This window comes from Typopeltis vanoorti, chromosome 10 (genome assembly GCF_054136105.1).
Source record: "Typopeltis vanoorti isolate ZY-2024b chromosome 10, IOZ_Tvanoo_1.0, whole genome shotgun sequence".
In the NCBI taxonomy this organism is placed as follows: Eukaryota; Metazoa; Arthropoda; class Arachnida; order Uropygi; family Thelyphonidae; genus Typopeltis; species Typopeltis vanoorti.
In genome coordinates this window covers 44,045,603-44,071,778 of record NC_143558.1, presented here as the reverse complement: position 1 = coordinate 44,071,778, position 26,176 = coordinate 44,045,603, and the positions used below count along the sequence as shown (strand labels likewise).

Sequence of the window (26,176 nt, the reverse complement as noted above, 5' to 3'; positions counted from 1 at the left end):
AAAGAATCCTGCAGATGTGCTGGATATCTCTAGGAGTGCAACATCTGCATAAAGCAAAGAGCTAAATTTGGTATCTGGGATTCTGGTGATAGAGTGAACCCTTGTCTTTCACCTATTTTTACATCTTATCATTTTCCTGTTACTACCTTCAATTCTAACTATTGAATTGCAACTTAAATATAGACTGGGGTAAATTTTTCATTTACCCCATATAATTGTAGCATTTGAAAAGCACTTTGCTGTATGTCACATCTGAGAGAAAGACAAATCCTTGTTATATTCCTGCTATTTCTCAACTGTTTGTTGGAAAATCAAAATCTGATCTTGACAACCTGTTGTATTGGAGGTCTGAAAAAGTTAAAAGTTTGCTCTCTAGTGCATAAGGTTTTTTCTGAACCATGTAATAAAAATATAAATACAAAAAAAAGAAAAGAGAAAAAGAAAATTAATAAAAATAGAAAAAAAAAATTCTTAGCCCATCTGCACTAGGAATGTGCTTTAGGTTTCTACAGAAATCTTTTCTGCTGTGTGGGAGCCATGTAAAACCGCTATTTGAGCTGAACCAAACTCCTCCAAGTTTCTCTTCCGCAATATTTCATAGTCTCTTACGTAAATCTTACTTGGAACACTTAGTAGAGAAATTTCTCTGTAACTCTTACATTCAGTTTTATAGATGAGAACTATGAGAGATCTATTCCAATCATTCAGAATTCAACCTTCTGACCAGGAGTTCTGAATTATGCAGTGTAGCCACTTCAAAACTTTGATACCTCTAATATTTTAGCATTTCTGATTTAATATCATATACTTGCTACCTTTCAGAATTTCAGACTTTCACAGCTTTTGCTAATAGTATTGATATGTGAACTCCTGTTTGCATTCCTCTTGAATATTTTCTGTCACTGCTTGTTTCATTTAACAGTCTTTCAAAGTAATTATCCCAGATATCCAGAATATCTTTAGTTTCAGTTTACATGCCACTTTTATGATCTCCAATTCATTTTACTGCACTTCTTCCCCATTTCTAAGCCTTTTCAAATAACCTTCAGAACATTTTGCTACTTTTGGGATATTTATCTTCTATATGAGTGAAAGAAATTAGATGGTAGTTTGAGAGTATTGATTTGTTTCCCTGTTTAGGATAGTTTGAATATGAGCTAATTTCTATACTGCAGGGTATATACTGGTGGAATAAGAGTGTTTAAAAAGATGACACAGAATGGGAGTCAACTCTGGAGTACAGACCTTTAGGACAATTGAAGAAATGCTATCGTGGCCAAGAGAACTCCTGGTATCCAATTTGAGCAAAATTCTCCTGATCTCTTTTTGGCAAAAAGGATACACTGGGCATTGAGTGTAGAGTGTGTGAGATGGTTGGGGAACATATATCAAAATCCACAGTACAAGAATTAGAGAAGTAGGAAGCCAGGAGATTAGTTTTTTTTTTTTTTTCTGTGGGTGATGATGCAACAGTGGTGAGAGCAGTGTGGGGCAAAAGTTTCAACTAATGGCTTTTGCTAGAGATGCAAGTTTCCTGCTTTTAGCTCTTCAAAGTCATTTTTTGATCATGTCAATAGTTTTCTTGCATTTGTTCTGAGCTTTGATATAGGTAGATAGACTTTTGGATGCAAGCTGATTATGGTATGCTCGATTCTTCTCTTGTACAGCTTTGGCACACCTGTGGGAGAACCAAGGCATAGATAAGTGATGGGAATTTAGGATGGAATGGATAATAAATGTTTCCATGCTGATAAGAATTATTTCAGCATATAGGCTTGGGTCCGATGACTGGAAGCAATAATCGATCCAAGGAAATGTGGCATAGTGGTTGTGTAGACCAGCGCTTCCCAAACGTAGGTTTTATTGAGGGGGGGGGGCGTGAAATAATGAAAATAAATTTAAAATGTTTTAAGACTAAGTAGATTTTTTTTATTTTAAAAGAAACGTATTTAACTTTTATTATTTATTATTTCTTTTTTGTTATTTTTTATATTTTAATGGAAAAATTCACACGGTGTTGGTTCACAAACTTTGCTTCCTGCGTATTTTGGCGCTTAATGAATGTTAGTAAATATTGCTTATTCATATGTTTCATTTCAAAGCAGTGGTTAATTGTATTTACTTCGAATGCTCTCCAGCGAAGCTCCAAATCTTCCTGTCCCTTTCATCACGCGTTCGTAATAAGGGACTGTTGATATTGACTTTCAGAACTCATTTTATATTATCACTGTCATCCGAGCTAGTTTTCTGTTACCAATAAAAGTTTTGCATATACTTCACACATGAAAAAAAGCTTAAACAAGTTCATGTGGGGAGATAGTAACTCGCTTGCAGTGGCAAACAACACGCCCTCCCTAACAGCCACTATACTGCAGAGGCAATAAAAACAAGTACTTTTATTATGCCAGTGAATAAGGTATGAGGAGTCTAATATATTTCTCAACAAATAGTGCAATTAGAGACAACTGGGTTAAAAACACACTAATGAATGAATCGCATGTCCCCTCATACAGAAACTATGCTGTATAGACTGAAACAAAACCATATGTTGCATGGGCAAACACAGTATCTAACTAAAAACTATTGTTATTAATTAGATGTGTGCGAGTTCGATTTCCCAAGGCAGCAATAAAATTCAACCGAACGTGTTAAAATTCTTAAAAGTGTTAAAAATAAGTAATATATATATATATATATATAATGAATGTTATGGCAGTTTCACATATGGAATTCGGTTGAAGAGAGTTAGCATTTCAACTCAATTGTCAGCTAGGCTTTTATCTTTCGGTTGTGCGATATTTTGTTAATGCCGCACCAATCATATGCATGTTTTAATAACCTGCCTTTGCTGTCTGTTTCGCGTTAGGCTTAATTACCATAAAGGGAGAAAAGTCACAAAAGAGAAAAATGTTCCTGGTCTGGGGATTCCCTTATTCAGATAATATTCACTAATTTCCTGTTGTCAGTCTGTGGTGTGCCAGTATCAGTAAGTGGTGATATTATTTGATCTATTCTACGTTAAAAAATTTAACCCTGAGATGGATAAGTCGCTGTAGTTTTTTAATGTTCAGGATGATATTATTTTTATAAATATCCATAGTATATAGGGGCACCTAATGTATAGGGTACAATGTATAGGGGCACCTAAATTTTCTTTGCCTAGGGGCATCAGATACTTTTGGACTGGCCCTGGTGTGGATCACTATTTTATCATCAAGGCATCTTTATGGGTACAAAGAAATAAAGCTAAGCATGAGCATGCAGGCACACTAACAAGTTTGCACACATATAGAGATGGAGTACGAATGATGGAATCCTACAGTCCTAACTGGTGTTCTGTCTATGGGTATGGATGGAATCTTGCTGAAGTCTCAAAATAGAATCCCAGATTTTTGGAACCCTGAAATTGTTCAGATTTTGTCATCATCAAATTCCTGCCATGTACCCTCAAGGGGTGTACAGGATATGATAGTATTGCATGAAAAAAATTACATCATTACTAACTTCCTATCTACAATTTTCCTCCAAATCAGTCTGTTACTTGTCAAGACTCCAACATTATCAGATCTTATATTTCTATCATCTAAGGTACTTTGTACCGTATCAATCCACCTATATCTTGGTCTTCCTCTGGATCGTTTTGCTGACAACCTGTCAGAGAACACTTGTTTTGCTAATCTTTCCTCGCCCATTCTGTTTAAGTAACCATACCACCTGAGATTAGCTCTGCTAACGCATTCCTGGATGCTGACAATGTCAAGTTTTTTAATATGATATTGCCATTGATGCCATCTGTTCATGCCTCTAATCTTTCTCAGGACTCTCATATCTGCGGTCTCTAGTCTTTGGTCAAGTGTTTTACTTCTGACCCAGCTCTCAGATCCATAAGTTAAAACTGGTTTGAACACTGTCTTGTACACAGCTAATTTAGTGTTCTGACTAATTTCTCTCTTATTCCATATGAATTTATTCAGTTGACTTCCCACTATACCAGCTTTGCTGATTCTGTTGTCTATTTCTATATTTAATTTACCATCTTCACTAAAAATCGTGCCTAAGTAGCTGAAATATTTTACTTGTTCCACAGTTTCTCCATTCACAACACAGTTCACATTTTCAATGATTCTGCCTATTTTCATTGTCTTTGTCTTTTTAATGCTAACCTTCACACCATATGTATTACAACAGTTATTCAATTTAGTCAGAGAATCTTGCAGACTTGTAGCGGATTTATTTAGAAGTATAACATCATATGCATAAAGCGAAGAGCTGACAATAACATCTCCAATTTTGATATCATTTTTAATACCACTTTCCTTCATAATGTAATCCATATAGATAATGAATAACAGAGGGGATAATGTACATCCTTGTATCACACCAGATTTAACATTAAACCATCTTCCTGTACTTCCTACAATTCTAACTGCTGACTTACAACTCAAATAAAGACTAAGTATTGCTTGATATAATGCCCCATTGACACACCATATAACTGTAGCGTATTGAATAGGGTATTTCTCTCTTGGCATCTTGTCATATGCCTTTTCCAAATCGACAAAACTTAAATATAGATCTTTGTTATATTCCCATGCTTTCTCAACTATTTGTCGTAAAGTGAAGATCTAATCCTGACAGCCTCTATTTGGCCTGAATCCAGCTTGTTCTTCACTAAGCATTTCTTCCACAATTCTTCTCAGCAGTTTCTCAAGTATACTTGCATAGATCTTGCCAGGAACACTCAGTAAGGAAATACCTCTGTAATTCTCACATTGTTTTATTTCCTTTTTTATATATGGGTACTATGAGAGCTCTACTCCAATCATTGGGAATTCGTCCCTCTGTCCACGCTTTCTGAACTATGCAGTGCAGCCAGTGTAAGACTTTTATACCGCCATTCTTCAGCATTTCTGGTCGAATATCATCTACTCCTGCTTCCTTTCCACATTTCAAGCCTTTGCTGGCTTTTTCTACTTCAAGTTTGGATATGTATTCCTGACTGTATGCCTGGTCAGTGTTTTTTTACTGCTGTGCTGTCATCACTGCTTGTTTAATTTAGCAGTTTTTCAAAGTAATTACTCCATACTTCAAGGATATCTTTTTCTCCTGTTTTCATGTCACCTTTATCATCTCTAACTCCTTTTACAGCACTTTTTCCTCCATTCTTAAGCTTCTTCAACAACCTCCAGAATATTTTGCCACCTTCTTGATATTTATTTTCTATATTCTTGCCAAAGTCCTTCCATGACTTTTGTTTAGCTAGTTTTACACAGTGTTTAGCTTTCTTACATTTGTTTCTGTATTCTCTAAGAGCACAAGCTGACTTATTTTCTTCTTTTCCTTCACTGCCTCTTTAACTTCCTATGTCCACCATGGAGTTCTGATTTTTCTATCCTTGTAGACAACTTCACCACATGCCTCTCTAGCTGAATCAATCAGGGCTTTCTTCAAGGCTTGCCTCTGAATCTCCAAGGTTTGATTCCTGTTCTCAAACTCTTTCATTTTTTCTTCAATAATCTTTGTGTATTTTATTCTACAGTTCACATCTGAGAGCTGCTCAACTTTTATTTGATTTAAAACTTTCTTACATGTTATTCTTTTCAATATGAAATTCAATTTTATCTTGCTCAAGACTAAATAGTAATCACTTCCAATTTCAAATCCTCTGTACACTCTGGTGTCCTGCACCAGGGAGAAAACATCACTATCAACAATAACATAGTCAGTGAGACTTTTCTTATTCCTTGCCTCTTCTCTCCATGTGAATTTGTGCACATTTTTATGTTGAACATGGTGTTAGTAATAACCAGTCCATGTTCCGAGCAGAAATCCAACAGATATTTGCCATTATTATTAGCTTTGCTCTTTTCTCCAAATTTTCCGAAAATATTTCTGTATGTCTCGCAATCATTTCCTACTCTGCTATTTAGATCCCCAACAAGGACCAACTTTTCCTTTTTCATTATGTCAGTTGCTTTTTCTAAAGCATTAAAAAATTCCTCCACTTCTACCTTAGTAGAACCTTCTGTGGGACCATAGGCACAAATAAGTCTCATTGTTGAGTTCCCCATTCTGATATTTGCTCACATCACTCTACTTGAGACTGCCTGCCATTCAAGGAGATTAGCCTCGTATTTTGTGTTGAATACTATGGCTACTTCTTCTTTTCCTTGATTGTCATTTCTTGAATATAACATTTGGTATTTATTGTACAGAAAGATCTCGCCAGTTTTTGTCTTTTTTGTTTCGGTCACCCCTGTTATGTCGATCTGGTACTTATCTAATTCCTCAGCTAGCTCCATTTCTTTGCCATTCAGGCTTCTTATGTTGATAGTACCAGATTTTTAACTCTGGTGATGTTGAGTTGGGGTAAGCTTTCTGGTTTATATTTGTTCCTCTATAAAACAGGAGGTTCTCTCACCCCATTTGGATCCAATGATTTGTATCCATTTTGTGGTCTGTATGCTAGAGCAGCTGTAGTGTAAATAATGGACATTACTCATTTTTGGTTTTCTTTAACCTTTAAAAGTCTTCTTTAACCACACCATCTTTGATGTGGTTAAAGAAGCGAGTCCAGCAAGTGGAGAGAATGTTGTGTGTGGGAACTTTGAATGTTGGAAGCATGATTGGAAGGTGAAGAGAGGTGGCAGACATGATGTGGAAGAAGAAGTTGGACATTTTATATGTGCAGGAGACAAGGTGGAAAGGGAGAAGGTAAAGAAACTAGGAGATGGGTTTAAATTGTTCTACTCTGGAGCAAATGAAGCGGGAAGAAATGGTGTTGGAATTGTGGTGTGTAGCAGAATGAAGGGCAAAGTACTGGAAGTGGATAGGAGGAACGACCGGATCATGTGAATGAAACTGGGTCTTGGAGAAGAACTACTGGTCGTCTTATGTGTATACACCCCACAAGCTGTACAGCAGAAGAGAAAGATGAATTCTGGAATGTGCTAGATGAAGAAATGAGGGAACTGGAAGAAAACAAGATGGTGATTGTCGGAGGAGACTTGAACGGACACATAGGGAGACAAAATAGGGACTGTGAAAGGGTGCACAGTGGCCAGGGAGTGGGAATGATGAACCAGGAAGGAGAGAGGATTTTGGACTTTGCAGTAGCGGTTGATCTGGCAATTGTGAACTCCTTTTTCTGTAAGTGGGAAGAGCATTTGATAACATTTAGAAGTGGCAACAACAGTTCACAGATTGACTACATTTTGACTAGAAGAAAACATCCTAAGGCAGTAACAAATTGTAAGGTAATCCCAACAGATCAAGTGGTGTAGCAACACCGGCTGCTGTGCTCAGACTTTAAAATAAAGTCGAAGATAAGAACCTTTGGGAGGAAGACAATTAAGTGGTTTCGCTTAAAAGAAGAGAGTGTGGGGAACCGTTTTGGGGAGAAGGTGTTAGAGAATATTTCTGATGGACTAGAAAGTGTACAAGATTGGTGGAGACATAATTCAATAGCAATTCTAAACTGTGCAATTGAGGTGCTTGGTAAAACATCCAGAAAGATTAGAGAGAAGGAGGAGGGGGTTGGTGGTGGAATAATAATGTACAAGAAGCAATGATGGCTAAGAGGAAGGCAAAGCAGAAGTGGGAAGAGTCGAGAGTGGAAGAGGACAGAGAGGAGTACAGAGAGAAAAAGCGAGAAGCTGAGAGAGAGTTGTTGCACAGACGAAGGCTATGGCATATCAAGACCTTTATGATCAATTAGAAACAAAGGAAGGATAGAGAAAGATTTATCAATCGGCAAAATGTAGAGATAAGGCATCAAAAGACATTGTACATGTGAGGCAGATCAAAGACTCTGGAGGAAGGGTATTAAGGAGGGATGTGGATATAAGAAACAGATGGAGAATATACTTTGAAGGGCTTTTGAATGAAGAAAATGCAAGCACTCACAGAGAAGATGGGGATCCTGATGAGGGGATGGTGTAGAACATTAGTAGAGTGGAAGTGAAGGAGGCCATAAAGAGAATGAAGAATGGAAAATCGGTGTGGCCTGACAGGATCCCAGTGGAGGCGTGGAAGGCACTGGGGGAAGTGGGAATTGACCTGCCGTGGACCTGTTAATAAAAGTTTGTCAACAGGAAAATATACCTGAGGAATGGAGGAAAAGTACTCTTGTCCCCATCTACAAGAGTAAAGGGGATGCACAAGACTGTAAGAATTACAGAGGAATAAAGTTGATGTCCCACACAATGAAAATCCTAGAGAGGGTTCTTGATGGAAGACTGAGGAAGGAGGTGGAGATTGCAAAGGAGAAATTTGGCTTCATGCCTGGTCAATCGATGACAGATGCTATCTTTGGGTTACGACAGATGATGGAATTGTTTCGAGAGAATCAACGGGAGCTACATCTGGTATTTATTGATCTGGAGAAAGTGTATGATAGAGTTCCAAGGCAAGAAGTCTGGAGGTGTCTGAAGGAGAAGAAGGTACCAGAGAAATATGTCAGGCTGGAGATGTACAGAAATATGAAGACAAGAGGTTGGACCTGCCTGGGAGAGACAGAAAGTTTTCCAGTGACAGTTGGCTTGCATCAAGGGTCAGCATTAAGTCCGTTCCTGTTTAATATTGTGATGGAGGTGGTGACGGAGGAGGTGAAAGAAGACGCGCCTTGGACTATGTTGTATGCAGATGACAACGTGCTGTATGCAGAATCAAGAGAAGAAGTAGCAGCTAAACTGGAAAGTTGGAGGAAAGTACTAGAAGAGAGAGATATGAGACTGAGCAGAAGTAAGACAGAGTATATGTGTTGCAAAGTGGATGGCAGCCAGGAGACAGATCTGGAGCTGGAAGGAAATGTAATCAGGAAGGTCAGTGACTTTAGATACTTAGGTTCAACAGTGACAGAGGGTAGTGAGGTGAGAAGGAAGGGGGATGCAGGATGGAGGAACTGGAGAGAGATGGCTGGAGCGCTATGCGATAAGAGGGTGCCGATCAATCTAAAAGGCAAAATCTACAGGACGGTAGTGAGACCATCTATGACGTATGATATGGAAACTTAACATCAGCAGGATGGAGGTAGTGGAGATGAGAATGCTTAGGTGGATATATGGTATGACCAGAAAGGCTCGTCTGAGAAATGACTATGTAAGAGGAAGTGAAAGTTACGAACTTAGGAGCAAAGATACAGGAGGCAAGGTTGAGATTGTTTGGTCATGTGATGAGGAGGGAGGATGAGTATGTGGGAAGAAAGGTCATGCAGATGGATGTGCAGGGGAGGAGGAAGCACAGGCAGCCAAAGAAGAGATGGAGAGAGATGGTGGAGGAGGACTTGTGGATGAAGAACTTGGATGTGGCTACAGCCCAAGACAGGAGGTTGTGGAGGAGACTCACTAAAAACAGCGACTCTACTTAAGTGGACAAAGCTGCAGAAGAAGAAGAAGAAGTCATTTTCCATCTTTACAAGTGGATCCAGGAAAAGGACTTCATTATTTTCTTTTTCTAACATAAATTTTATTCTAGCATGTTGATTTTAACCAAAAATAAGTATTAGCGAAGATTGAAACAATGTTAATGATCACTTTGATGTCAGAGCTGCAAAGTTGGAAATTATTCACTTTAGAAATGAAATTTCTGCAATTCTTAATGTTGATTTTCCAGTTAGATAAAATTTTTTACAATATATAAGTAGTATAACCAATGCAGTCAACTGCTAACCCTAAAGGAATACTTATTTTATGTATTTTTTGACAATCCATATGACTTAGGTGTTCTGGCATGAAAAATTCTTAATTTTTGGACGTTGTCAGTATCCAAAGAATAAGCATTGTCTATCAAATTATTTGATTTCTAGTAATAGGTTTATAGATAAAATGACCTCCAAAGAATAATAATGCTGATCTTACAGTTATATTCAGATGGATTCATGATAACTGTGCAATTTCCCTTGTCACTTTAATGATAGTAATATTACAGTTGTTGTTTTTTTAATAAATGTACAGTTTTATTTTCCTACTTTAGGAATGCTTAAAGGTGGTAATTTGCACTGTTAATGTAGTGCAAAACAGATGGGCTCCCTCCTTTCTATCTGCATCATGAAATCAGCATATGGATTTCTTTATCACTCTAAAGAAAATTCCTTATTTATGCTGACCTTATGGTGTGGGTGGAGAGGAATCTTCATGATTTTCCTTCTGATTCAGCTAATGTTTTAACGCTAATATATTTATATGGTGCAAAATTACAACATTTAAACTAGGATGGAAGTAAAAACTCAATTTTAGTAATATTATAGAATTTTATTTATTTTTTTTTAAATATCTCTAAAGTGGACAAGGGAAATTATCATGGATTCATCTGAATATAATTGTTAGATCAGCATTTTCTTTGAGGTCTTTTTTATAAATTTATCACTAGAGATACCACCAAATCATTGGTAAGTCAGTTGCTAAACAATGCTAATTTAATTTGGGTGCTGACACTGTCAAAAAAGTTAAGGATTTTTTTTATGCCAGAATGCTTAGATTATATGGACTGCCAAAAATACATAAAATGGGCATTCCTTTGAAGCTACTGGTTGACTGTATGAGTTGTTCTACTTATAAACTTAATTTTTATCTAACCAGAAAATCAAATTCCTCCATTAAGAATTCCATAGATTTCATTTCTGAAGTGAAAGACCTCCTTGTTTGCAGTACTAGAATCATGATGAGCTTGGATATTGTTTCACTCTTAATCAATTTCCCATGAGATATAATTATTCGGCTGCCTCTCTAGGGACTTTTTAGCTGACATCCTTAAATTATTTGACTTTGCAATGCATTATGGATACTTTTCAAGCAAATGGAGGATTGCACTGGGAGTTCCTGCTTGTCATTTCTGTGATCCAGTTATTTCATAGAATACTTGGAAGATTGATGACGTGTTTACTATTTTGCCATACTTGTATGAAGATTTATTTATTTTAGTTAAAATCACAACCTTTTTCCTAGAATAAAATTTTTGTTAGAAAAAGAAAATAATGGACTCCTTCCTTTTCTAGGTTTACTTGTAAAGAGAGAAGTTGATCTTCCTCAGCTTTTCTGTGAATGTGAAGGGTGATGCACTCCAGGACTGTGCATCACCCTTCACAAAAATTTGGAATTGTCAAGACTCTTGCTCACAGGGCACATGTCATCTGCTCTTTTCATACTCACTGGTTACTTTTCATCAAAATTACAACACATCTTGGTTAATTAATTACTCTCCTACTAATAGATTAGTATCAGATATGAAGAGAATTCCCATTCCTTATATAATAGGCATTTCTGAATATATTTCAAAAGTTTAAAATATTATTTCCAGAAAACTTTCAAGCCAGTAAACAAGATTTCTTCTTTCCACTAAAGACAAACTTCCTCTCTTTGCTCACCCAGAAGTGCACCAGATTCTATGTTTCTGCAGTCTCTTTCTCTCTCTCCCTCTCCTATTTTGGCCAGACAGGTCATACAGTAGACATCTGATGATCAAGATGTGCAGTTTCTACTAGTCACAGGATCCTATGAGACAACACAAAAATTCATTGCACAAGTTCTTTAAATTTGAGAGGCTTTTCAAACAAAAGATACTATGAATCTAATCTAAATTGAAATGATAATCTGAAAATTTCAAAATTCTCAAAAATGGCAACTTCGAACTCTAATAATCTTACGTTTATTCAGAATATGTAATTGCAATTCTTATGCAAATTTTATTTAATATGTATGCATGTGTGTGTGCATGCATAAAAATATTGTAATATGTATTATACTACTATATTTCACTAATAAGATTCATAGAATAACAGTTACAGTTATTCTATGAATAACTGTAACCGTTCTTCTACTTCTACTAACCTGTACACATGTTATATGGACATGTGTACAGGTTAGTAGAAGGAACGATATTCCCAGAAAATCCTAGAAGGAAATGGATAGAAAACATCAAGAGCAGAAGTGATCTGAACTCTTACAGAAATTTTTTATATTCACTTGATACAAATCTATGAATTGTAGGTATACTGTGCAATTTTATATGCAAATGTTATAATTTAATTTTTATTCTTTTTTTTTTTTTTCTAATTTAGTAAATTCTCTTTTTTAAACTTTCTCTCTGTGTGTGTGTGTGTGTGTGTGTGTGTGTGTGTGTGTGTGTGTGTGTGTGTGTGTGTGTGTGTGTGTGTGTGTGTGTGTGTGTGTGTGCTTTCACATCCCTGTAACAAGCTTTGCCCTTCATTTCTCATTGGTTATTATAGTTTTTATTTTTATTTATTTTATATTTATTTTTAAGTATATAAGTATATACTATTAGGAATTCCTAATAGTATGATGTAACTTATTGGAAAGCAGTAGAAAGAGCACTTTGTAATGGCTGTTGGTATTTCATTCTTGCTTCATGTAGCTGTGTTCTTTTTATGTGATCACTCTAATAATGTGATGAGATACTTATCACAAAATATAAGGATTTTATATTAAATCCTTTTTTTATTTATCAAATTTATTATTATTAAGACTGAAGAAGTGGTACAAATGATAAAGATCTAAAGACAACCCACGAGAATTCTATTGATATGCTGCAAGTAAAAGAAAGAATGAATATGAAAGAATAACTCTTCTAAATCCAGATGGCATGAGGGTTACAGATGCAGAAGAGGTTGTTCAGTTAATGAGTAGCCATTTTGTTAAAAGCTATCAACCTGGTGAACACAACATTGAGCTCACTGTTACCTCTTCACTAGATTAAGAAACACAGGTGTGTGAGGCTGAGATATTAGAGCTGTTGCAAACTGAATAAGAATTCGGCAATAGGGACTGATGGAATATCAGCACATGTGCTAAAAGAGTATTCAACTGAACTGGCCATTCCTTTGACCAGGATGTTTAATATGAGTCTCAGAACAGGGAAGATTCTGCAGGAATGGAAGGAATGTATGGTAATTCTATTGCACGAGGGTGGTGCAAAGACCAATGTATCCAACTATCGACCAATTAGTATCTCAGGAGTGGTGGCAAAGATTTTGGAAAAATTGGTTAGGGCCCGCATTCAGAAATGGTTTGACAGTGAATCTCTACTTTGCAATGAACAACATGGGTTTACTGAGGGAAGGTCATGTTTTAGCAACTTGCTCACATTCTATAACAATGTCACCGTTGAACTAGACAAGGGGAATGGATACACCATGATACTTTTGGATTTTGCTAAGGCTTTTGACAGAATACAGCATGGCAGACTGCTGCATAAATTAAAAAAAATGGATTTGGGTTATACAATATTAGCATGGATAAGAGGATGGCTGGCAGACAGATATCAAAAAGTGGTATTATGGGGGATCTGAGTCTGCAAGGTTTAAGGTAATAAATGGTGTACCACAAAGATCAGTGCTTGGTCCACTGTTATTCAATCTGTACATTAATGCTATTGGGAAGGATTTGACAAGCGGCATACAGTTATTTGCTGATGATGCAAAGATAGGTAGGGTAATCAGGAATGCTGCTGATATGTAGTCATTTGCAGAATGATTTGAATAGGATGGAATTGTGGCCATGGGAAAATGGCTGTCAGTAAATGTAAAGTCATTCACTTCGGCATGATTAGATATCCAATGTCGTATTATATTGGTGGGATTAGGCTAGAAGAAGCTGATGAGACTGGGGATCTTGGAGTGTTAATAGATAGAAAGTTGAAGTTCAGGGGCCATGTGGCAAAGATTGCAAATACAACTCAAAAGATAATTGCAATGCTGAAATGAACATTCACATGTAAAGATAAGGATGTTATTTTGCCTCTTTACAAGGCCTTGATATGACCTCACTTGGACTATTGTATGCAGGTCTGGTCTCCTGGCTTTCGTCGTGATTCTGATATATTGGAGAGAGAGAGAGAGAGAGAGAGAGAGAGTACAAAGGAGAGTGTTAAAAATGATATCTGGATTGTGGAATACTGATTATGAAGATAGATTGAGAATTTTTTGACTGCAGACACTAGCAAACAGGAGAAAGAGGGGTGATATGATTGAGACTTACAAACTTCTGGAAGGGTCATACGGGATTTCAATTGATGGAATTTTTTAATTTATGGAGGATGGGGAAAGGAATAGAGGGCATCCTTGGAAGCTGAGAATTAGGCCGCCAAGAAGGGTATGAGGGCTAGATTTTTCTCTCAGAGGGTGATGCGTGATTGGAATGGATTGCCTTTGGATGTTGTAAGTGCAAGCATTGTGAATGAATTCAAGAAAAAGTATGATAACTGGTGTGTGTGTGTATGTGGCCTCCCTCGATTAGTCTCTGACTCCCTGGAGATCTCTCTAAATAATAATAATAATAACATCATGTAACAGTGATGTTTGTTGCAGCAATGCAAGTGATAATGAAACATGAAAAAGTAATATATAACCACTTGAAAATGTAATAAACCGGAAATAAAATATAAGGAATTATACTCTGTGTGTAACCAAGGTCTGTAGCCATACTGGTTACTAGAAAAATTAAATTTCGGCAATACAGTCTCTGCAAAATCAATTGACTTTATCTATGAGGGCTCACATAGCATAATATACTTATGCTATGTGAGCATAAGTATATTATGTACTTATACTTAGTCATAATATATTTCAATCATAATTAGACATAATATATAAGTTGCAGTGATCTCTTATAATATATGTTTAAAATAAAGGTCAGCATTATTTAGTCCCATAAGATAGTCACTCAATCTTTTTCTGAAAGTGTACTCTGAGGTTTACTGACTTTATTTCATTTGGCAGTTTATTGTAGCTCCTTATTGCTAGGTGTTCAAAAGATTTAGGAAAAATTTCCTTGTTTGCCTTGCGAACTATCAGCAAATATCAGCCACAGCATAAGCCATAGTCTATATTATATACAGAAAACTTTACAGTGTTATTTCTTACGTATAATACACAACAATAAATATAGAGTTACTGTAATGGCAAAAGATTATGAACGGCAAACAGATCATTGGTTGAATATGCAAAGTCAGTAATGGCTAGAGATCTAATTATTTTGTTTTGTATTCGTATCAAAGGAAGCAGATTGTTGTAGTAATCTCCACTCCAACAGATGATACCATATTGCAGTGAAGAATTTACCCAAGAATAGTGTAAGCATCTTAAAAATGCTGCATTTACAAATTTTTTAACATATATTCTGTTCATTTATGTACCTCAACTTATTTGATAAAAATGAGATATTGCTGTTAATAAGGAGGCCCAAATACTTGACTTTTTTTTTTTTTTTTTGTTTTTTTTGACTAAGCTACAGTTACACTTTTGGATATCACTACATTCCATTTCATGTCATTTTATAGTTATATTGTGATCTAGCTTATCTGTTAACATGAATTATATATATTTAGTTTTATCATCATCATCATCATCAAATTCCTGATATGTACCCTCAAGGGGTGTGCAGGATATGATAGTACTACATGAAAAATTTACATCATTACTAACTTCCTATCTACAATTTTTCCAAATCAGTGTGTTACTTGTCAAGATTCCAACATTATCAGATCTTATATTTCTATCGTCTAAGGCACTTTGTACCGTATCAATCCACCTATATTTTCTGGGTCGTTTTCCTGCCAACCTGGCAGAGAACACTTGTTTTGCTAATCTTTCCTCACCTATTCTGTTTAAGTGACCATACCACCTGAGATTAGTTCTGCTAATGCATTCCTGGATGCTGACAATGTCGAGTTCTATCCTAGTATCCTTGTTTTTAATATGATATTGCCATTGATGCCATCTGTTCACACCTCTAATCTTTTATCTGCAGTCTCTAGTCTTTGGTCAAGTGTTTTACTTCTGACCCAGCTCTCAGATCCATAAGTTAAAACTGGTTTGAACACTGTCTTGTCTACAGCTAACTTAGTGTTCCTACTAATTTCTCTCTTATTCCATATGAATTCTGGCCTGTGCCTTGTACTGTTCGTGTGCCTGCAGGTCACCTTTCTCCTTAAATTCCCTACACAATTGTTTATTTTTTGCAGCTCCAGCTTAATGGTGTTATTCATCCATTTAACTCCCACTTGATTTACTATCCTGACTCTAGGTATGCAGTCAGCCATTACCTCCCTCAAACACTCCTTTACCACTTTCCATGCACTATCGACATCCAGCCCTTGCAGTTTTACATGCTGTGACACTGATCCAAGCAATCTCCTAAGCTTGTCATACTTGCCATCCCAGTAATTCCACATATACCCCCATCTTAACTGAAAATTCCACACATTTAACCACCTTCCAGGTCAAGACCATATGATCATTCTCACCAATTGGTGGCAACGTGGTCATATTTGTTATAGACAAATTCTCAGATGCAATTACTAGATCAAGCACTCTCGAACCCCTAATATATTCCATTGCATGCTGTCTCTGGTTATTATCCATAGTAACTGCATAAAATCCATTTCCGTCCCTCTTATGTGTCCTCTCTTTCTTCCAATCAATGTTACCATAGTTGAAATCTGCCATAATAATTACCTGTCCTCCACTCATTGAGTCTATTTGCCAATGCATACTATCTCCATCATTTATTCCATCCCCTGGTCTATTGCAGCAACCAACTGTATATTTTGTTCCTGGCCTCAATCTCACCTGATAGCCTCACATGTGCTATTTTCACTGTTCTGCAGTCGAACTTCTATTCTCTTTGGTTGCAGTTCATCGGCTATCATCAATAACACTCCTCTCCTTCCTGAACACACTATACCTTTCACATTCTATCCCACTAACTATATCATCTTCTTTTAGCCATATCTCACTAATGCCAATAACCAACGGTCATAATATATATTTAATTAACAAGAGAATAATGCTCAGTTTCAAGTTGTTTGATTCATATTTCACTTAACACTCATACATCTATACACAGTTTAATTTCTGAGAAAAGTAACATAAAATTATTGATGTGTGATCTTAACGACCTAATATTTACTTGATATAATTTTTGACTTTACACATAATTTGCATGCATAGAAAGTGATAACCTCACCACCAGTAACATTTCCTTCAAACTTGTGTTGATTAAAAAAACTTAAAAATTATACTGTTCTAATGGCCTCAGTGGATGGTATCTTTTATTTTCAAACTGCAGTCTCTGCATTTGAATCCATTGGATATGGAGGTTTGTGAATGTCTTTAGGTGGCAGATGGTTTTCATTGTTCCATCTGAGACTACTCAAAGATCTGAAGTGACTTGAAAAAAGACACGTTTGGTTTGTAAAGCAAGGTTCACAGATTATCTAACCTTTAATCCATCCTTTGATATGATATAGGTCTAATAACTTTGCACAAGTTGGATTATGATAAAAAAAAAAAAAAATCATCCTATATATATGCCATGCATAAAGACTGTTCCACAACAGAAACTTCATTATTGATGCAATTCCTTCACTCTAACAAACTATCAACACATTCTGGGCAAGCCCACGCATCTTTTGATGGAAATTCATTATAGCAGACTTTCTCCAACAACAACAAACCTTCTTTGGTTCATCATAAAATATCATTATTGGAATCACTTACTTACATTTAATTTAAATGTCTTTATTTGTAAAATTTTCGGCTAAGTGTCATAGCCATTGTCAATACAGCTATAGGAAAACACAAAAAAGAGAACAACAATTCAATTGAAAATGGATGATATTATGTGCACCCGGATGCAGGAGAATAGCTCCATCTGCATTAATAGATATCCAAAATAAATTACAGTAAATTAATTTAAGTAATAAATTATTTTAAGTAAAAACAAAAAGTTAATTACAAATTAAGAAATAGTGCACATAATTTCATGCACTTTCAATTGAATTGTCTTTTATGTGTTTTCTGTAATTGTATGGCTATGAAATTAGCCAAAAATTTTACAAATAGACATCTAAATTAAATGTAAGTGATTGAGGTAATAACATTTTATGATGAATTCTTCCTCTTACACCTCGATTTTTAGAACAATTCATTTGTGTTACTGAGAGCATAATTTTAAGTTAACATTTCTGTTAGGAAAATATTAAAGAGAGCAAAATGTCTAAATAGGTTAATTTTTCTGAAACATTGTAGGAGAGCTCGGTTGATTCCAACTTGTAAAATTAAAGAAGTTTTTCATTCACCTCAAGCACATCACATTTACAGATGTACAAGTTTTTCATTGCTAATTAATCAGATCCAAGAAGCAAAGAAACTGTTATTTTTTATCAATCATAATATTAATTCTATTAAGACCAAATCTAACATATTATCTGTTTGAGAATTTGATACTATTTACAAGATTTCTTCGGACTCAGCTAATTTTTTTTTTTTTTTTTTTTTTTTGTCAATTAAACAGCATCATATTCAGAAGTTTGAATGGCTATTGAATAAGAAATATACACCTATTAATAACCAGTGTGACTCTTCAAAAACTGTCGTTAATATTTCAGACATCCTCTTTCTAATGATAAAATATCAGTATTATCAAAAGGATTAGACTATGCAGTAGTTCCAAACATGATTCCGATCATGGACTTCATGTATAATATTTAGATCAAGGCCTTCATAACAGCTCATGTAATTTAGTGAGTAAAATTATATTTCGAGCAGCATATATTTTATTTAAATCAATATTTCCTGAATGCAATCTGTCTAAAAAAGAATTTCAACCCTTCTCTAAAATGTATTAAAAACATAATTATTACTAAAACCAACAAAGGTCAAGCAGTTGTAGTTCGTGATAGGAACGTGTTTTAGAAAACTTAATCTTGTTTCAATTGAAGCTTTCCTAATAAGTTGCTCTTCTGTGCTGTCGACTCCCCGTGAAGGAATAAGACTTTTATATAGTGAAACCTGTGGGGTATCCATAACTATAGAATAACACATGTCACAGTAAATAACTTTTTTATCATGGTAAGTATTTCATTTTATGTATCATAAGACATCATCCAGCAGTGGACAGAAAATGGCTGAAAAGAAGAAGACGACATCATCAGTACAACTATTGAACAAGAAAAGGAAATGAATTCAAAAAAACAGTAGTGTGCGTGCTTAAATTAGAATCCCTCTACATATACAGTTGCATGTTCATGGATTAAAACTATTGGAATGAAATTAAAATTAATTAAATTACATTAAAATATAGCAGATAATTATTTAATACAATTGAGGATAACGTATTAGGAAAGCTTCAATTGAAATAGGGTAAGCTGCATGTCAAAATCTAATTTTTAAAGAAGTGCAGATGCAATAAACTAATTCCCACTTTCACTAAGTTAAAGGAAGTCATTAAATTGCCAGGTGCTCAAAGTTTATCAAAAAGCTAGTCATTCCTTGTTGCTTAATCAGTTACTAGTTTCAAAACAGGAACTGGTATTAAATATTATAAAACAACAGAATTGGAAGCTGATCTATCAAATACATTAAATCAAGACTTGCTACACATGGTTATTAATATTTCAAAAAATGCATGCACTAAAGCATTTGAAAACAGTATAATAAATCTCAATAAAAAAAAAATTTAACATTATTAGAATGATCTAAGAAAAATACAACTAAATTACCTGCTGACAAATTGGGTTGTTAACATATCTGGCCGTCCTCTAACTAAAGATGACTGAATATACTGGCACAAGGTCATAAGTTTGAGATTTTGCCCAAACATATTCCATATTTAGGTTTCATACACAACATTGAAAAGAGCACCAATCATCTGTCTAGTATTGAAGCTAATAGACTACATTTTTAAATAGCCAGAAGTGATCTGTGATGCCCAATGATCAAAATTGAATATTCCACCAACAAAATTAAAAGCTCTGAATTCCTTAAAACAAATAATAATATAGTTATCACCAATGCTGACAAAGGCAATACCACTGTAGTCTTAGATGTTAAATCATACAATTGGAAAGCGAATTTACTGCTTTGCGATTGCAATTCATACTCCCAGCTTAATAATTCTCCTACTAAAAGTCAGCGCAAAAAAATTAGGTATTGGATGAAACAACATCCATAGATCAAGAAACCATCAAAAGACTCAAAAGATACCATATACCAAAATTACCTAAAAGTAACTTGCCACTTACACCTATTGTGGATTCTATAGGCAGTCCCAAGTATAAAATATCAAGATTTCTGTCTAACCTTCTCTGCATCTTCACAGGCCACTCAACTTCTTCGATAAAAAAAAATTCCATAGAATTTCATAAGGATAAAAGACATTAAACTAACAGATACAGACATGTTAGTAAGCTTTGACATTGTCTAAGAGTTTTAGGTTAACAATTCCATTGTTAACCTAAAAATTTCCACCGGATATAGTGGAATTATTCAAATTTGCAATCACATCAGGTTACTTCACATGGAAAGATAAAATATATATGGGCACACCTTTATCACCTAACTTGCCTACTTTTTTCTTGAACGCCTAGAAGATAATTTTTGCTCTTGATCCAAAACCAACAATTTAGCTACACTATGTCAATGATGTCTTGCATTGACATAGTTTGGGGTCGCACAGAACCCGAACTCTACCCATTTATACAAAAAATCAACACCCTGCATTCTCGTATCAAGTTCACACTAGAAAAAGAATCATCAGAAGGTATTTCATTTCTTGATGTACACATCCAGCATAAACAAGATGGATCCGTTTTCACTTCTGTCTATTAAAAACCATTTTTTCAGGTTGTTATTAACATATCAGCTCACTATCCATCTCAAAAATATGGTATCTTAAAATCTCTAGTATCCAGAGCGCACAAGATTTGTTCTTCTGAAGAATCTCTGAAACAAGAATTGGAAATTATCAAGAAACAGCCTTACTAAATGGATAAAATCCAATAATAACACAAAAAATAATTAACTACCCTCTTACAAATCAACCTGGACAAGAAGAAGCCCACAGGACTCCTATACCATATATTAAAGGAATCTCTGAACATTTGGCAAAAAGTATGAAAAAATATCAACTCATTGCTACTTACAAACCCATCAACCAAATTCACAACTTTCTACCTTCTCCAAAAGACAAACTCTCACAAATGATGCTATCTGGCATATATGAAGTACCATGTTCATGTAACTTGTCTTACTTTGGACAAACAGGAAGATCTATAAAGTTTAATTCACATAAACATATCTCTGAACATCAAGACGACACTTGCATAACATGGAATTGAAAATGCTAACCACAAGATCCAATACAAAACTCTCATCTATTACATAGATCAATATATAAACATGAACACTTATAAGTGTTCGTGTTTATATATATAAAGAAGGTGCTGAAGCCTTACTTCATAGAATTAGTCGAAATGACTGTCTCACTATTCCAAAAGTATGGGAAATTGTTATCCTCAATTTATTAAATTTTTAATTTAATTAATTTTAATTTCAGCCCAATAGTTTTAATTCATGAACATGCGACTGTATATATATATATGGAGATTCCAATTTAAGCATACACACTACTGTATTTTGAATTCAATTCCTTTTGTTGTTCGATAGTTGTACTGTTGATGTCCTATGATACATAAGACAAAATATTTACATAAGTTATTTACTGTGCCATACATGTTATTCTATAGTTATGGATACCCCACAGGTTTCACTATATAAAAAAAGTTCTTGGGATGAAGAAACAGTAAAAAGGTTAAAAGTTCATGCTTTTGTTCTAGGAATGTGTGGCCTTCCTAATATGCATAAAGAAATGTGCCATTAAGACCTATTGTGAACTGCATATGATGTCTCAAAATATGTATCTAATCTTCTTTCAGCATTTACTGGAAACTCTGCTTCCTTTATAAAAAAATTTAATAGATTTTAAGAATAAAATTTCAGGATTATTCTTACAACCCACAGATCTTTTAGTAAGTTTTGATGTAGTCTCACTTTTTACAAATATCCCTCTGACAGATATGATGGAATTACTTCATAATGATTTTCCTCCTGATATTGTAAAATTATTTGACTCTGTCATTAATTCAGAATACTTTAGCTGCTAGAACAAACTCTCTAGTTGGTCCCTCTATTTGTTTGTACAAATAGAGGGAACAACTGGGGTCTCCCCTTTCTCCAACTTTAGGTAATTACTTTAAGGAACATTTTGTACAACATGTTCTGGATGTTTTTCACCTAAACCATTGAATTGGTACAAATATATTGATGTTTGTGCTCTATGGAACTCCTCCTTGTCTGATCTACATGAATTTCTGTCTGATATACTTAAATGATTTCTTCCTCTTGCATATCAATTTTTAGAGCAAAACTTTCTTTGGGTACTCTGCATTTGTTAGTAATCTGCTATTCACCAATAGCAAAATGGTCGGTACCTGTCTGGTATGGACCATACTCATTCTAAGACCTAATAAGAATAGCATACATTGGAATAAATCAAATGAACTGTTAATATTTCACCATGGCATCATTATCTGCATTCTTTATAACCATGTACTTACTTGGAATAAAATAAATTGGAATAGATAAGATTTATTTAAAAGTAATGTAGCTCTTGATACCATTAAGCCTTAGGATAAATTGTGACCTGTATTATGCATATGTCTTAGCCCGTATCATTTGTTAACTAATTGAGAAAGTTCAAAATGCAAGAATATAATATTGGCACAAGTAACATATATTTTTAAAATTTTATTTTAAATATAGATTTACTTGGTGAAATATATTATGCTCAGAGAGAAAGAGATCAAGCAATGGAATCACGTCTTTATATTGCTAACCAAGAGCGAGATACCGCTGTGAGACAACTTGAAGATTTATTACAGAGTTTAGGAAGGTTAGATAAGTTTAAAAAATAATTATGGATACTTTTTTCCTTGTGAACTTGGAGTAAAGTTTTTATTACATTGTATTGTGTTGATGATAATGTAATTTATAAGTTAGTCTATAAAAGCATCTTACACTGATATCCTGTGTTATACTAAATTTATATTGGTTATTAAAATTTTTAATCACGATATTTAGCAGTACATCACCAGAACAGAAGAAAACATGAAAAAACATTTGAAATCATTACAGCATGCTAGATATCCCTGAAGTAGTGAGTATGTTATTAAACGAATTAAGGATATGGGTGCATCATCATTAACTAATATATATCCTCTGTGGGTGTAAAGAACACTAAGTACATGATTAAGTTTGCATTATTATTAGTAATATCAACAACTTTCTTTCAAATTGGTCTTATTTGTCAGGACTCCAGACATTTGCAGAGGTCCAGTTTTGATGGTCCCAACACCAGGTGAGGCGCAGTGCCCGATGACAAGCTGTCAACATTGGTACATGATTAGGGCATCTGCTCCTGTAGCCCATGGTATGCAGGGTATGCCATACTATTTGCTTGCTGATGCTGCTTGGACCTCTGACGAAACTGGTTATGATTTGTGCCACTATTGCCCTGCGGTTGGTCTATATGAGCCTGGACAGTCTATGTTGACCCTGATCAACATTGGTGTGTGTGTGGTCGGCCACCACTTGCTTGCTGGGTGTTGTTATACTCGCATTAGGCCCTCGATACACTTGCCCTCAAGAACCCTAAGGTTCTTGCCACTTGGGCAATAGAATGACCCATCTATCTTGCACTGATAATATGTCCACAATCAAAGTCACTATATGGTTGGTCTATATGAGCCTGGACAGTCTATGTCGATCCTGATCAACATTGGTGTGTGGTCGGCCACCACTTGCTTGCTGGGTGCTGTTATACTCGCGGTAGACCCTTGATACACTTGCCATCAAGAATCCTAAGGTTCTTACCACTTGTGCGATAGAATGACCCATCTGTCTTGCACTGATAATATGTCCACAATCAAAGTCACTAAGATCACCACATTTACTCATGTTCATTGATTGTGATATGCTGTTAGGAAGCCCTGATGTCTGCCTATTTACCACCTTCCCATCACCCCTATCTCTAATGTTTTGTTCATTGAGTGTAAGTAGTTGGGTTAAAGTATTAAACAAGAATATAATTTCCTGGCAAGTTTTAATTTACTTAATAACCAAGTGAAAAAAAACTTTCTACAGCTATAAAGCATGACCTACTGCACTTAGCTGATGTTATTTTCTTGCTATCTCCCAGCACGACTGTTTTGCTAGCCTTTCCTCCCCCATTCTGTTTAAGTGAATATGCCCTACCTTAGATTAGCCATGCTGATACATTCCTGAATGTTAATGATTTCAAGTTTTATTCTGTTATCTTCATTTTAATATGCTTTTGTATCTCATGTCAACTTTTCATAGAACTTAGATGGTCTCTAACCTTTTATTATTTGTTTCTAACTTTAAAACTCACAAGTTAAAATTGTTTGAATCTGTCTTGTTTACTGCCAGTGCACTGTTTTGCTGATTTCTCTTTTATTCCATATAGATTTGTTCAAGTGGTTCCCCACCATACCAGCTTTCCTTATTCTATTATTTCTTTCTGTCTTATTTCCAAATTCAATTTGCCATTTAAACTAATAATTTTTGCCTAAATAGATGGGATATTTTTTGCAGAATTCTCCAATGAAAATGTATTTGGATGTTTTCCATGTTCCTACTTATTTTCATAGCATTTAATTTTTGTTGCTGATTTTTAAAGCAATTTTTTCCAGCAGATATTCTGTAATTAGTCTTAAAGATGTGTGCTGGATTTATTTAAGAGTATAATATATCATTTGCATTAAATAAAGAACTGAGTTAAAATATTCCTGTTTCCTTATCAGATTTATTCATTTTTCTTCATAATGTGATCCATAGAGATGATGGATAACAATGGAGATAGTATTCACCTTGTTTTATACTTCATTTTACATCAAACCACCTTCTTGTATGTTCTTCATTTCTTACTGCTGATGAAAATTTAATTAGAGAAGATATGTGTGTATTTGTGTCAGCATAATGTACCATTTACACCAAATAATTATAGGATTTTAACAGGTTTTCTCTAGCACCTTATCATAGGCCTATTATATATCCACAAGGCTTAAATAATATATCATATGCTTATCTACAATATCTACATATCTACAAAACTGAAATATATATAACTATATTATATTTTCATGATTTCTTGACGGTTTGTTTTAAAGTGAAAATCTAATCCTGAAAGTAAATCATACCTAAAAATTATACATGTTTTTGGTCATAAAATGTTACAAAATATAAGACTTATTGTTAAACTGACCATAGATTTTTAATTTGTACGTATGTTCGTACAATATTGCCTACCGGTTTCGGTAGTAACTGACTAGCTTTCTCAAGGCTTACACAGTACAAAAAAATGGTAAATGCAAAACAGGATACAAAAAAACATTAGCACCTGTTAGGTAGCTAAGGTAACACGTTCACGTGACATTTCTACTCAGTATCATGAACACGCGTTGGATGCAAACGCGTAATATGATTTTAGTTATATTAAATTAAACTATATATATATAAATATATTATATTAAACTAAAGTTTTTATTCAAACACGGTAGTTGTCTCCATAATTTTCAAAAATGCATTCGGATCACCATATAAACCTAAAAGAAAGGTGTAATATGATTATTCATGTACCGTAGTTCTGTTGAACTGAGGGAATTAATTAGATTTTTCCAAGTATCGCTCAGTATTACCCCTTGATTTCTGTTTAGGTTGCTGCCTGTACGTAGCACTACTGCTGCTTCTTTAAATAATCGATGTCTGTAATCTTCGTCTACATAGGGCATAGAGCTGTTATTCCAGTCTATAGTGTGGTTCGAAGTTAAAAAGTGATGTGCTAACCCAGAGGTGGTCGTTCTGTTGTGATTTACATCGCCAACATGTTCTTTCTGTCTTATTTCCAGGCTTCTCGAAGTTTGTCCAATGTAGGAAAGGCCACACATGCATGGAATATTATACACACCTGGATATTTATAAAATGGAACACTGTCTTTAGGAGATCTTCGAACGTGTCTGATGCTAGTAGTTGGTTTAAATAAACCCTAATGTTATGGGCCTTTAACAATCTCGCAATTTTGGTGGAAATTGAACCCATAACACTATCACAAAATGGTTATCCTCGAAACATCATCAACAAATTTCTATACAAAGATAACCAACAAGAAAGAACAGTCTCCCAGCAAATTTCAACAGCAGTCATCCCCTTTATGGGTTCAATTTCCACCAAAATTGCGAGATTGTTAAAGGCCCATAACATTAGGGTTGTATTTAAACCAACTACTAGCATCAGACAGGTTCTAA

At 34.9% G+C, this 26,176-nt stretch overlaps 1 protein-coding gene across 1 annotated transcript in view; it reads left to right on the top strand.

The window, feature by feature from the left end:
* The window catches only part of LOC150102372 (uncharacterized), a 211,795-nt gene that overhangs the window by 77,135 nt on the left and 108,484 nt on the right, over window positions 1–26,176 (top strand). The window contains exon 6 of the mRNA XM_090399565.1: window positions 22,616–22,745. Coding sequence (XP_090255691.1) covers window positions 22,616–22,745 — 130 coding nt within the window. The remainder of the gene's footprint in view (window positions 1–22,615; window positions 22,746–26,176) is intronic.